This window comes from Podarcis tiliguerta, assembly GCF_965153285.1.
Source record: "Podarcis tiliguerta genome assembly, chromosome: 1".
Lineage (NCBI taxonomy): Eukaryota > Metazoa > Chordata > Lepidosauria > Squamata > Lacertidae > Podarcis > Podarcis tiliguerta.
Window position 1 is genome coordinate 88,510,244 of NC_139534.1, and position 14,500 is coordinate 88,524,743.

At 43.4% G+C, this 14,500-nt stretch overlaps 1 protein-coding gene across 1 annotated transcript; it reads left to right on the forward strand.

Annotated features, from left to right (window-relative positions):
• Positions 1-1,311: 1,311 nt before the first annotated feature.
• EXD2 (exonuclease 3'-5' domain containing 2) lies at positions 1,312-13,897 on the forward strand. Its single transcript, XM_083398770.1, has 9 exons — positions 1,312-1,468; positions 4,711-5,064; positions 5,994-6,253; positions 9,059-9,185; positions 10,047-10,366; positions 10,953-11,059; positions 11,629-11,764; positions 12,826-13,182; positions 13,454-13,897. Exons 2-9 carry the CDS (start codon positions 4,735-4,737, stop codon positions 13,668-13,670), a joined length of 1,854 nt encoding a protein of 617 aa, XP_083254896.1. The 5' UTR covers positions 1,312-1,468; positions 4,711-4,734; the 3' UTR covers positions 13,671-13,897.
• Positions 13,898-14,500: the final 603 nt, after the last annotated feature.

Here is a 14,500-nt window from a genome sequence, read left to right on the forward strand (position 1 = left end):
CAACTAAATGAAGTACCAGGCAGCAACCTTCTGGCTAGATTTGGCACAGGGTCAGCTCTGCTCTCTGAACCCCTATTTTGATTACTTGCTCCCTGTTCTGTTAGGTAATCCAAGTGAGGGAAGAATTGGTGCCTGCAGGATGTTTTTTATTTTACGGTCAACAAGGGCCAGGAGCAAAACAGAGATGCTCTTGATCAGGTTGTCACTGAGGACCCAGAAATTTGTTGTCAGTATCATAATGGAGGTCACAGTCCTGTCATACAAAAATCTCCCCAGCCCCATTCTCTCCATCTTTGCAGCCTAATTTAGAAGAGGGCCAGGGTCTGAATCCTGCTAGTCTACAATTCATTCAAAGATCTGGACCAGATACCAGTCTACCTACTGCTGTCCCATGATGTAATCATTATCAGTAGTGCAACCTGCGAATTTGATATTTGGGGAACTGCCTGCCTGCTGGACGATGGGACGCGGGTGGCACTGTGGGTTAAAGCCTCAGTGCCTAGGGCTTGCCGATCGAAAGGTCGGCGGTTCGAATCCCCGCGGTGGGGTGCGCTCCCGCTGTTCGGTCCCAGCGCCTGCCAACCTAGCAGTTCGAAAGCACCCCTGGGTGCAAGTAGATAAATAGGGACCGCTTACTAGCGGGAAGGTAAACGGTGTTTCCGTGTGCGGCTCTGGCTCGCCAGAGCAGCGATGTCACGCTGGCCACGTGACCCGGAAGTGTCTTCGGACAGCGCTGGCCCTTGGCCTCTTTGAGTGAGATGGGCGCACAACCCTAGAGTCTGTCAAGACTGGCCCGTACGGGCAGGGGTACCTTTACCTTTACCTTTACCTTGCCTGCTGGACAGGGATCTACATTAAAACAAAATCACCAACAAGCACATATTAAAAAAAAAAATTATGAAGGAAATCCATACGGCAACAGTTTCCAACATGTTGCCTCAGCAGTGATAGTTGTGAGTTCCAGGAACAAAGGGCGATTAAAAAAAAAAAGCATTAAACTGAGGTGCAAAGATGCAATCCTACGGGCGCTTCCTTTGAACCCCATCACAATTAACTTCGTTCCAAACAAACCGTGATAGGATCGGGCTGCTTGCTTCCTTTTCCGCACTCTAAAAGCGCGGTTAGTGCGATCCGAAGCACATTTGACGCGTGTATAGGATTGCACAGCCCGCGCAAGACACACACGCCAGTGAATCCCAACCGCACTTGTTCTGTAGTAAAGGCTGGCCTGGTTTTAAGAAGAACTTCGTCCACCAGGCGCTATTCCTTTAACCAGCCCGGAAGCCCAGACAGATGAAACCAGTGTCACACTTGCCGTACAACATGGCGACTCCCTGCGTTCCTGGAAGCTTCGGCAACACACGTGTACGTTCCTCTCCCCGAAGGACGGAAGCGTTCGCTTACGAGCAGGCTCCGGGAAGCGCGCAGACCACGGAGAAGGAGTTCCTGCCCCGCGCAACAGAAGCAGGTAACATGCACGTGTCTTTTGTTGATAGTAGATACGGGTTTCTTGAGAGGTTCAGCCCTTGGGGAGGATAAAAAAAAAGCGAGCATGTTGGGTCTGGCGGGAAGGGGAAATCGCCGTGAGATGGTTGCGTTTGATTTCCTCGTCGCGTGGTATTTTTATTTCCTAGAGATTGTTGTAATATCGTTCAGAGGTTGGTGGAGCTCTCTGCTTCTGCCTGCGACTGTAGCCCTAAGAATGCTAGTATAAAAAACTTCAAGATGCAAAGGGGGCTTTAGACTAATCGGGTCTACTCGAGTGGAGCTAGGATACCCTCCCGCTCCTTAGGCGATCTCTGAACCTGGTCCTAATTCAACAAGGTGCATCCCATTCCCCAAGTAAATAATATTGTGCGATCTTTCCTCACTCATCGCCTTTCTTACCTCTCTCAGCTTCAACAAAGTTTCACGGTGTAGGGGGAGAGATTAAACTGTTACTTTATTGTTATTATTATTATTAGCTGTTATCTGTTCACTCTGACATGCAAACGCCATATGTGTGTTCGGATTATATATTTTTTTTATAAAAAACGTATTATGCAACACATTCAAAGTGCCTAAAAACACTAAGCACCAGATACAAAAAAAGAAGTCCCTGCATTAAAACTCGGAGGGAGGGAGGTCTTATAAGGTGAAATAGACTGATCTGAAGGCTTGCCTCTTGCAAAGCTCACCTTACTGGCCATTAACTCCATTTAAGAAACCTTAATGGTGATATAAAACAGTCGGTAGCTCTTGTAGTGAAACTGACTGACTGGGAAGCCAATTATCTTGAGTCTATTAAGATTTACAAACATAAGGAAGGTTGGTCAGTTGTAATGGAGTGGCAGTCTCTCTGCCACTCAAAATGGAAACTGAAGCCACTCTGCTCAACTCAGACACAAATTGGCATTGAGAAAATATTTATTACATTTATTATTATATCCCACCACATGGGAAGCACAGAGTGACAAAGCTAAAACCCTGGAGCAGTCTCTCAAGCAGTCCTTTAAAAAAATGCCATTTTCTATCTTAAACCCATTGTGTTTGCCCTTCCTTCCTTCCTTCCTTCCTTCCTTCCTATCTTCCTCCCTCACACCTCTCTTCAACTGTCACTTCTATTGAATTCTAAATGGGGTTTCCAGAGGATTTGTGCAAGAAGGATCAGAATTTGAAAAAGCGATTTTGGGGCCTAATAAAGAACTAATCTCTAAAATATATAAAGTATTGTTAGGGTGGGAGACTAAAGATGAACTTTTTAAGGAGGCAGGGATAAAATGGGCTATTGATATTGTGTGTAATATTGAAATTGTTGCGTGAAAAAAATATGGAATTCAACAATGCAACTTTTCAGCATGTTACCAAATATGAGAAAATACGTACAAAATGCAGTATAGATGGTATTTGACACTGGTCAAACTGGTTAAAATGTACCAAAAAATAAAATAAAAAATGTGCTGGAAATGTCTGGAGGTAATGTAAACGGGCAAGAAAATTTTGGGAGATAGTGTACAATGAGTTAAAGAAAATATTTATATTTACCTTTCCCAAGAAACCAGAAGCATTTCTTCTAGGTGTAATTACCAAAGAAAGCCCATAACTTATTTTTATACGCAACAACAGCAGCAAGGACAGTATATGCAAGAGATTGAAAACAAAGAGAGATCCCAGGGAAAGAACAGTGGATATACAAATTAGTTGAATATGCAGAGTTTGTCACTATGACATCTAAAATAAGAAATCAAGATGACACATTGATGAGGAGTGAGTGGGAGTACCCAGGGGAATATTTACAAAAATTGGACCTTAAATATAAATTCCAGGTAGGAGGCACTTTGTGACCAACAGTTGATAATATGAAAGATAAGAGAGTGTGGAGAATTGGGTGAAGGATTTAATATATATGCAGTCAAACAAGAAGTAAAAAGAGCTGTCATGAAATGCTGGGTAGGAAGTAAAAAAAAAAATATGGTATATATTATGGAAAAAAGCTGTAATTGTAAAACTGAAAAAACTCAAAAATAAAAATCTAAAAGGGATTTCCACAACCAAGTGCAGGGCTATTTCTTTTGCAAGTTGAGTGCAAAATACTAAGGTATTTCCCAACCAATACTATACCAGTTTAACGTCTTAGGCAATGAAATAGCCACACACAACTAAGCAATACACTTTTAAAATAGTTCATTTTAAAACTTGAGGTGCACGATTTTAGAAAATGCATGATAGATTGTTATGATGAGGCCTGGATACAGTAGGCCCTTACTCAGTAGATGAATTAATTAATCCAGCATTTTACAAACTGTGTTCCATGGAACCTTGGAGTTCTGTGACGTTGTAATGTTGTAATGGTGAGTAAGCATGCACAATGTGTGATTTCCACTGAGCTTAGGATCTCAAAAATGTATATATTGTGCGTTACATGCTCATTTAAATTTAATTAGTTGATTTTGTTAAAAGGCTGTTCAAGCAACTCCAAGTTACTTAACTGGCTGTAAGCCCTCATTATAACTTAAAATATTAATATAATTTCCTTTACTGTTTGGTATCATTCATTCATTAATTCATTCAGTGCCATCCATGGAATGTGGCATCTTACAATGAATGAGAGGATGCATCCCTATGCTGAAGTGCTAATTGTCTATAAAATGGACACAAGGGAGACAACAGAGAAAGGAGAAGGACACGGAGTGAGGGGAAATTGGATGGAGAATGCACAGTTACTGCAGTTTGCATACTTAGATTTAGTTACCGTAGGGCAAAGGAGCCAGGAGATTGTGCCAAAGTAGAGTGTTGAGGAGGGATTTGGAGGAATAGAAATGGTGTCATTAAGGGGTTAGGCATCTGATGAAGAGCAGGAAGTTGAAGCTGGGTTATTTCCCTAAAATGGATGTTCTCCTGGGAAAGGACCATGTTGGGTCGAGACTGTGTTGGTTATATCATTATAAGCCTCCTTACCTAGTAAGCTCTAAACAGCTAGTTTGTCAGATCTTGAACATCTCAGTTGCATGTTTGATTGAATTAAAAGTAATATATGACACAATCCCACGCATGTTTACGCAGAAGCATATTCTGCTGAGCTCTGTGAGACATACTCCCAGGTAAGTAGGTATAAGATTGGAGACATAATGGTCCCCTCTCCCAGAAGCCTGTCTAGGACTTCATATATTTTCCATAATATTTTGTTTCTAGGTTACAAGGCAACTCTAAATAATGCCATTTCTTCTGTAGGTGAAGATGTATGGGGAATGAAAGATGCCAAGACAAACAACCGTTGCTGTTACTGTCGCCTCTCTGCTGGGCATTGCAGCAGGAGGCCTGATTTTCTGGAAACTCATCCGCCGTCAGAAACACAAATCTTGTGTTGCACTTAACCTAGGAAGGGCAGTCCAAGAAAGAGAAAAGGAAGACACCTCAGGAGAGACTTTTCTCTCACTCCATTCTTCTTCCACAATCCCCTGGGTGGAGAAGATTCTTGGGGCAGACGTAGTGGTAATTTCTGAGGCAGAGCAGTGGAATGAAGTGGAACCCTTTATTCAGAAAGTGTTGGTGCGTTGTCCAGTCCTTGGAATTGACTGTGAGTGGGTAAGTCATAAACGATGGGAAGGTCTGTTCCTTTAACATCTTAGGGCAGAAACAGATGATTGACAACCACATTACAATAGTCCAGTCTTGAGGTTACCAATGCAATTGCATTGTTATTACTGATGTTAAAAAGGATGCAGTTGTCTAGGTTCCTTTGGTGTGTGTTTTTCTAAAAAATACATCACAACACATGTTTTATGGCAGACTATTAAAATATAACTAATCTATAAAGACAGAAAGTAGAACAGGTTTATGGCACTAGATTAGTGTCCCACCAGAATAAAAGAATTACTAGCTGCTGGCTAGGATTTTAGCCTAAGGGTTCTGAAACACAATACAGTCGTACCTTGGCTCCCAAACGCCTTGGGAGTCGAACGTTCCGGCTCCCAAACGATCGAAAACCGGAAGTGAGTATTCTGGTTTTCAAATTTTTGGGGGACGCTGAACGTCCAGCGCAGCTTCTGCTATTGTTTCTGGCACGCCTGCACAATTGGAAACAAATCAGAAGCCGCGCCTTGGTTTCTGAACATTTCGGAAGTAGAACGGACTTCCAGAACGGATTCCATTCCACTTCCGAAGTACGACTGTAAGAATGGCTAATGCATGATGTTACTGTCTGAATATGGGAGTGCTTCTGAGCTTGTTCACCGCCAGCCCCATACATTATGCAAGTAGGAGAAAGCTGTGTGCTTCACAAGGTGTAGTGCTTAGCAGTCTTAGAGCCCAGAGTCAGCTTGCAAATTTAACGACTGGTGATACAACCTGTATCAATTTACATTAGGATAGGCAAGAAATATTGACTGAAAATGCATAATGTTCCCAGTAGGCTTGCTCTAGATAGCTGAAAAGGTTGTTAAAATTAACTCTGTACTTCCGTTCTGTTATGGCCTATATACATAATCCAGAAATTATCTTTTTATTTTTTCAAGGTCTCAGTCAAAGGGAAGAAGGATCCGCCTGTGTCTATCTTGCAACTGGCTGTTTACAGTGGTTTTTGCACTATTCTTCGCTTGCCCCAGCTGACCAGAGGTGGACAGGTTCTTCCAAAGACTTTGCTGGACATTCTGGCAGATGGTGGCATCCTGAAAGTTGGAGTAGGGTGTTGGGAAGATGCTTGCAAGTTACTTCATGGCTACGGTGTAACAGTGAAAGGGAGCGTGGACCTTCGGTATCTAGCTATAAGACAGAAGTATGTATCCTTGCAAGAAAGTTTTGTGTGTGTGTGTGTGTGTGTGTGCGCACACATGCACCGGTGGTAAGATAGAATTGTGTTGTCACATTTTTAATTTTATTTTTAATGATGATTACCAGAGACGGATGCTAGCATGGTTTTTCCCTAGAGTGTTATTCATTGCAATTGGTACAGAATAGTGTTGGTCTTTCCTTTTAGTGTTGCTAACTAATTTTTTTATATTCCCCATATATATATATATATATATATATATATATATATATATATATGGGGAATACAAAATTCACCCAGAATTCATTATATGTAATTCATATAAAATTCATTAATCACATATTGCATACAACAACTCCCAATAAAAGGGGGAAATCAAACTGTTGTATATCATCTTTACATTTATCCCCCACAATGCCACATTTTGGGGGCAGTTAGTGCTGGCAGGAGCAGCAGGTGTAACAGTGACCTCTGTGACAGACATGGTTCTCCAACCAGCTAAGAAACCCCTCCTCTCCATCCTAACTGCCTGCAGTCAGCAGGTCTGTTAGGATTGCTCTGCCAATTATCTTCGGCATCACAGCAACCTGCCATATGCTCTCACTTCAAAACAGGGTGAGCATTACCTCTTTCCCATTTACTTGTGATACTTGGCTGTAGTTGGTAAGTTAACTTGGCTGTAGTTAGATTAATTACTAAGGAATTCTAAATTAGTCTCTGGCACTAAATCCTTCAGATAATATTATAAAACTACTTCTGGGCTCAGTTGTTTTTTTAAAATAACTTATAACTATCACACTTATACTTATCTTATATATCAATCATTCTCCAAAACAGATTAATACGTAGGCATGCCTGGAAGATATGGGAAAAGTCATTACCCAATTTATAAATTTGCCACATTTGGGGGGGCAGGGGTTAGGATTTTCATAACACATAATACAATATAGAAAACTAATGCAAATAAAAAACGAGTAAGAAAAACATCTAAGAAAAGTACAAGTAGAATACAGAGTCCTCTTTTAAAGGTAGATCTTAACCCTTACCACCCGCAGAAGGTAGTAACCCCTCCCAGCTCTTGCCTGGGATCTTTCCTTTCTCCTCCAAGCCTCTCACATTTGCTGATGTATAGAATACTACTCTGCTGGCCCGGTGCCTTGTTTTTCTGAGGAGAGTCTTCTAGTTGAAAGGCATCAGGACACCAGACTGAGTGGGCCCTTAGGCCACCTGATCACAGTCTTTCCCGCTTTAGGGGGGAGAGAGAGAGAGAGAGAGAGAGAGATCAACAAATGGAAAGTTGTGTCCTATCTGGCTATTTTTTTGTCTATGCATAAAGGGTCACCCTATATACCACAGATACTGTATTTTGAAAATATTTCCCTTGAATTCTGCCAACATAAATTCCTCCCAATATAGACCCCAAGCTCATATATATACCGTATTTTTCGCTCTATAACACGCACCCGACCATAACGCGCACATAGTTTTTAGAGGAGGAAAATCCGTAGGTTGTACATTTGAGGCATTCCCTCCATAACACGTACAGACATTTCCCCTTACTTTTTAGGAGGAAAAAAGTGAGTGTTATTGTGCAAAAAATACGGTATATAAAAGGGATGCGGGTGGCACTGTGGGTTAAACCACAGAGCCTAGGACTTGCCGATCAGAAGGTTGCAGTTCGAATCCCCATGACGGGGTGAGCTCCCGTTGCTCGGTCCCTGCTCCTGCCAACCTAGCAGTTCGAAAGCATGTCAGAGTGCAAGTAGATAAATAGGTACCGCTCTGGCAGGAAGGTAAATGGCGTTTCCGTGCGCTGCTCTGGTTCACCAGAAGCAGCTTAGTCATGCTGGCCACATGACCCGGAAGCTGTACACCGGCTCCCTCGGCCAATAAAGCGAGATGAGTGCCGCAACCCCAGAGTCGGTCACAACTGGACCTAATGGTCAGGGGTCCCTTTACCTTTAAGCTTATAAAATAGGTTGTCCTGCATATTTTCCTTATTTCTCCTTAGAGCCACAGTTCTCTTTCTGACCAATGTAGTCACATTTGATACATTTACTATTAGCGCTTTGAGAAATACCTCCTGTTATTTCTAATTCAGAAGATGTTTTAGATCTTAAGGCTGCATTCCTAAACATTTTTAAAGGGGAGTAAGGCATGCTAAACCGAGAGGGACCTGCTTACAAGTAACCATACCTAAGAATGCAATGCAAATCTCCAGGGTGTGTGCGTGTTGTTGTTTTTACTAAAGCCATTGCCAAGCATCCAGATTGGAGACAGCAGCAATTAATAATATATTTATAAATAAAAACAAACTGTACAGTGTTCTGCCCATCCATGATATGGGCCATGTCACCCAGAAATTACTCACTAAACTTGTCATGAATTTGCTATGATTTATCCCTGAAATATTATTCGTATCACCATCCAGCCATATCCCTAAATATTTAGCTCTAGTTTTCCATGATGTTAGTGCACTGGCACAAGAAAGGTGGGATAGAAAACTCGTATATACATAAGGGAAGATCGCCTGCTTTTTCTTCTTTAATAATTGTATTTGTTTTATATACAGTTACTCTACGTTTTTCAAGTAACTGCAGTTGTGAAACAACTTCATGTTAATAACACTGACAATTTAGATGTCAAATCCCCAGATTAAACAGTGAGCGGTTACACTCGCCAAGACAGTTCTAGACACAGATGGCACGTTCATAGTGGTTGTAAAAACATATGCATCATTCTGTTCCAAAGTCATTTCGTTTTTCTGTGTAAAAAAATAACTCTTCTTTCTCCCATTTACAAAACCTAAAGTAAGGTCCTTCCCCAAAATGGACTCAGCCTCAAAGCTCTTTCTGAGAGCATCCTCAGCTACCAACTTGACAAGTCTTTTCACCTGCGCTGCAGCAACTGGGAAGAAGAGGAACTGACTCCAGAACAGGTTTGGTTTTTCATCACTGCACTGGTAGTAGTTAGTGGTTGGAGAGTCTTGTCGCCAAGGCAGCTCACAGTAGTTTTGCAGTCATTCACTGTGGCAGTTGGAACGTCTCATTTTTCCCATGGGAAAATGGGAGCAAGGCTTTGCAAGAAACAGATATGAGGAGGACTGAAGCACATCTTAAGGATTTAAATATATATATACTGATTTGAATTAGGACTGCATTGCTTAAGCCAGGATGTGAATACGTTAAAACTGAGAAAGAGTGGCATAAGGAGCTGCCACAACAGAGGGTTAAATGAAGGTCGGGAGCAGTTGTGGCTGTGTTGCAAGGAAGGATGTCAGAAAATTGTAGTGAAAACAGAAATGGGAGTGGAAATTGCTGGCGTTTGCTTGTTTGTCCAGAACAGAAATCAATCCAGTGAATACAATCAATAGTTGATGATGTTGCTTTCAGTCCACAGATGATATGCAATTGATTATGTTCCTCCCCGCCCAATCTGAATTGCATTTCCTTTACATTGAAATGAATGGGGTGCAATAATGTAGTGACAACCTAACATGCATAATTTATTACGTAAGTTTCATAATTTTTCAACAGCAGACAGCAAGGCAAATAATGCAGTTGGTGGAAGATGAACTGCAGCAGAATGGAAACGGTGCTTTCTTACACTGTTGGAAGTCAGTTTTACCATAGCTTCATGGAGCTTTGGTGTTGACACTTGAGTGTGGGGGTTCTAAGTAGAATAAGGGAACTTAATTTCCTTATCTTGTTAACCTGCATTCATTATTTTCATGTTTGGAATTGTTCCTCTTGGGCCCTCCTGCATACTCTAACGCGGAGTTCTTGCTTTTCCTCTTCAGGTTGCTTATGCTGCCAGGGATGCCCAGGTGTCAGTAGCTCTGTTCCTCCACCTGCTGAACTTGCCCTTCCTTCCAGCAGGCAGTAAATATGCTCTTCTTCCTGGTTGGGAAAAAGTCCTGAAGATGTGTCAGGGTTTGGCAGATGTGCCTTTCAAAGGAATAAACAGGAGTAGCTTTGGAGATGACGAAAATACAGGAGGCCCAGAGAAAAAAAGAAACTTTCCAAAGTCAGTAAATGATGGACACTCCCCTGTCAATCAACAATCAAAGGATCCTCGGAAGCTCAAGCGAAAGCCGTTGGGCATTGGATATTCTGTCAGGTAAAACTGTTTGCAGCTTTGTATAGTTTTTCATTAAATAGTGAGCAATTGGCACCAGATAAAAATTAAGTCCCCGCCCTGCAGGTTAACTTGTGAACATAGGATGCTGTCTTTTTCCCAATCAGAATCTGCTTGGTATTGGCTGCACTGACTGGCAATGGTTCTCCCGAGTTTCAGACTAAGAACATCATTAGCCTTACCTGCAGACGATGGAAATTGCACTAGGGACCTTCTGCATGGAAAGCAGGTGGTCTACCCCTGAGCTGCAGCCCTTCTCCAGCTTGTTAGTGGTGGCAATGAGAATGCCTGCCTGCTAAGGGGAAGGGCCATCTACTTGCAGGCTGATGTTGTGAAAGTTTACTCAAAGGTTCAGTAGGACTTACTTCATAGTAAGTGTGCATAAAATTGCAGTCTTCCTTGGAAGGAAATCCTGTTGAAGCTAGGTCTTGCACCAGAGTAAATCCAAAGACTGAGGTGACAGTATTATTTACCTCTATTACACGTGAACTTGTGTGCAGTAAGTGGAAGTATTAAGGTACTACCACTATATATTTTGGGCAATGTATGTTAAACTTTGTTTTTGCAGAAAATCTCCCTTGTATGACAATTGCTTCTTGCATGCTCCAGACGGGCAGCCTCTATGCACTTGTGATCGCAAGAAGGCTCAGTGGTACCTTGACAAAGGCATTGGAGGTTTGTGAGCCTGTTATTTTACTAGTCAACAACACTGGGCTTTTTGGCCAATGTTATGATGACTTAGAAGCTCAGCTACATATGGAAAACAGCCCACTATTTAATGTGCATCAACATTTGGGTCATATCTGTTGGACAGTCTCTTGGGATGCAGATGCTCTTCCCATCCATGCCAATTAAAATCCATCAAGTTGCTTATCTGAGGCTCACCACAGTGTGCCCTCCTTCACTTCATAACCCATTCCTGGCCACATGATGCCCTTCTATCTTCTTCTGTTCCTCTTCCTCCAATGTGGGATCTAGATCCCTCAGTCTGGATGAAGGAAGTGAGGGATGAAAGGTATCTGAAAGGCAACAAGAGGTTTGTGGGCTAAAGTTGGGCCACACTGAAACAGATGCAGAGGCTGAAGATGTTGGCTTGGAAAACAAGATTTGCCACATACACCACACCCTGCCATTGCTAAGCATTCATCTTCAGACATTCATTATTATTTTGTGCAACCCATTATTTAGAGAAGGCACGTAAGCAGAAATTAAACATTTTAACAACTTTTTTCTTGCCATTACAGAGTTAGTAAGCATGGACCCATTTATTGTGAAGCTACAGTTTGAACCTTCTGGGCGCCCTGAATCTAAAGTGGATTATTACTTGACTGTCAAAGAAAACCTGTGTGTTGTGTGTGGCAAAAGAGAGTCTTATATTCGGTGAGTTCTCCAGTAATCCAGGGAAGGCATTCTATTATGGTAGAGCAAGATACTAGAGGCTGAAAGGGGATCAGGTGTTTGCTGAAACTGTTTATGGGGGCAGAGGTGCACTCAGTGCCCTATCCCACAATGCCCTCATACACCGTGCCCTGCCCACTCAGTCTCTGGCCTTCCCCATGTTGGTCAGGAAAGGTCTGCCAAGGGCTGTCAGGCTCCTGTCCCACAACACAACAACGGTGGCGCTTCCTTCGGGGTAAGGAAGAGATCTTTACTCAGGCTAATAGCAGTATGGGCTCAGAATCAAACATAAGGTCCACGAGTCAAGAGTTCAGGAACAGGAACTACGAAGATGTCTCAATGTTTGACACACCTCTCTCATATGAGGTGGGGCATTTATGAGACTTGTCTTCTACATGTGCACCAGCACAACTCCTCCTGGGCAGGTGCAACTGATCCCACCTACCAAGGTGGTCCTGAGCTCTCAACGAAAAGACTTTCCTGCCTGTCTACCTCGAGCTCCTGTTTCTTCAGCTCATCCCTCTGGCTGGACAGAATCCTCTCCATTCCTAAGGAGTCTCTCTGCTGCACAGGAGGGGTGGCGGTGAGATCTGATGGCTGTACTTCCCCAGCCCTGACATCTAGAGTAAAAAGGGGGAGGACTTGCATTCTTCACCTCCAGGTGCCCCCCCCATCTGCTCCATCTCCATCCTCTTTCCCTTGTCTGGGATTCCCACCCCATGCCCAGTCCTGATGAAACCAAGGGACCCGTGACAAGGGCTTTTATTTGCGTTTGCTTTAATGCAACTAGAACCAAGCATGATTGTAGTCCCTGAAAAACACTTCCTCAAAATTTAAACATGTACAGTATACCCTACCTTTTTATCGCTTTGCTCATTTTACTGTGTTTTGCTGCTCTGTACACTGACATTTTGTGCCATTAACTGCCTTAGGAAGGAGGAATCGGGGATGAGCAGGCTAGGATACCACATTAGACCAGGTTGTCGGTGGGTTGTTGCAATCTCAGAGCTGACTGTTGGCAACCGCTGCTGTTTCCTCAACAGGAAGAACATCGTTCCTCACGAGTACCGGAAGCACTTCCCCATCCAGATGAAGGACCACAACTCCCACGACGTGCTTCTCCTCTGCACCTCCTGCCATGCCATCTCCAATTACTATGACAACCATCTCAAGCAGCAGCTGGCTGAGGAGTTTGGCGCCCCCATTGGTTGCGAGGAGGGCGTCCGCCTCCTGGAAGACCCCATCCGCAGGCAGGTCCGCTCAGGCGCCAGGGCTCTCTTGAATGCAGACAGTCTTCCCCATGCCAGGAAGGAGGAGTTGCTACAGGTGATCAAGGACTACTTTGACTCTGTGACAGTTTCCCCGGAGATGCTGCAGGAAGCAGCCGGACTGGAAACCAGGTACAGTCGGAAACTTCGCTCTGTGTCTAGGTTGCAGGGGTGATGGAGAGAGGCTAGACCTGATCCTCACCCCCAGCACTTCTCATTTCTGCCTGTTTCTTTGCAACACCCTCTCGAGGCTTTTGTTTGTTTGTCCCCTGCCTGCTCGTGTTACGGATAATTTTATAAAGTGCATACAGGAGGCCAAAGCATAACAGGCCTGTGTGTGGTTTGGAATTCCATGGGGTCCTGTCTTTGTATCTGAATCCACATTTTCTTTCTGCCCTTTCAGGATTTGTAACGAGAACTACATGCCACATGGCCTAAAAGTGGTCCAGTGTTTTTCCCGCGGGGGCCTTCGCTCTCTCATGCAGCTGGAGAGACGCTGGCGACAACACTTCTTGGACGTTATGCAGCCCAGGTATCTCCCGACGCAGTGGTCTGTCAGTCACAATCATGAGAAGCTGATCCAAAAATATGGGGAGCATCTCCAGGTCGAACTTTCTTGAAGCGTAATGAGGACTAAGACGCTAAGAAGGTGACGGGAAATATACTTGGGAAATAAACTGGGGCTCTTTGTTTTCCATTACGCGCCTATAATGGATGTGCGGGATCCTGCTCAGATTGCCTGTCGCTTAGGAAATGGTCAGCTGTGTCAAATCGGCAAAACCGTGTGAAATGGTTAAAACGTGCGTTTTTTTTTTAAGTTCTGAATAAATTTTAAGTACCATTTGAACCCATTGTTTCTCTGCTGCTTTGTTACACAAAGGCTACAGTGGCCAGATTTTTGTCGGGGGGAGGGGGGGACTTCCAGCATCAGGAAGGATGTCATGGTGGCAATGAATACTGTTTTAAAGTAGCAAGTGTGTTCCCTCTGGTCCCGGTCTCCTTAGCGAACTGCAGTAAGCCTTTTTTAACTTTATCTTTGTGGTAACTGGAAAAAAAGCCTTGTATGCAATAGAAGATAATGTCAGACTGGTGGTGCTACAGCACAAGGTGTATTTGAAGCTGTTGAGTGCTTGAATTTCATCCACACAAGGGCTTTTCAAGTTCCCATCCATCCAGGCTTGACCGGTGACACCAGGGGAAGGGAAGGGACTGTTCAGGAATTCCTGTATAAGCCACAGGCAGTTTCGAGAAGACCACTCCTTTGTTGAAAGACTGAGGCATGTGGATGTTTTGTTTCTTTCTGTCCATCATTCTCTTACCCAAGCAAGACACACTGGCAAATACTAGGTGCAAACTGCCTTAACAGCATCTCATAGCCACTTTTTCTCTATGACTGACCAGGTATGGAGGAGCCAGTCCGCTAGCTTCTCAGCAAGTGCGTTGCTCTTTT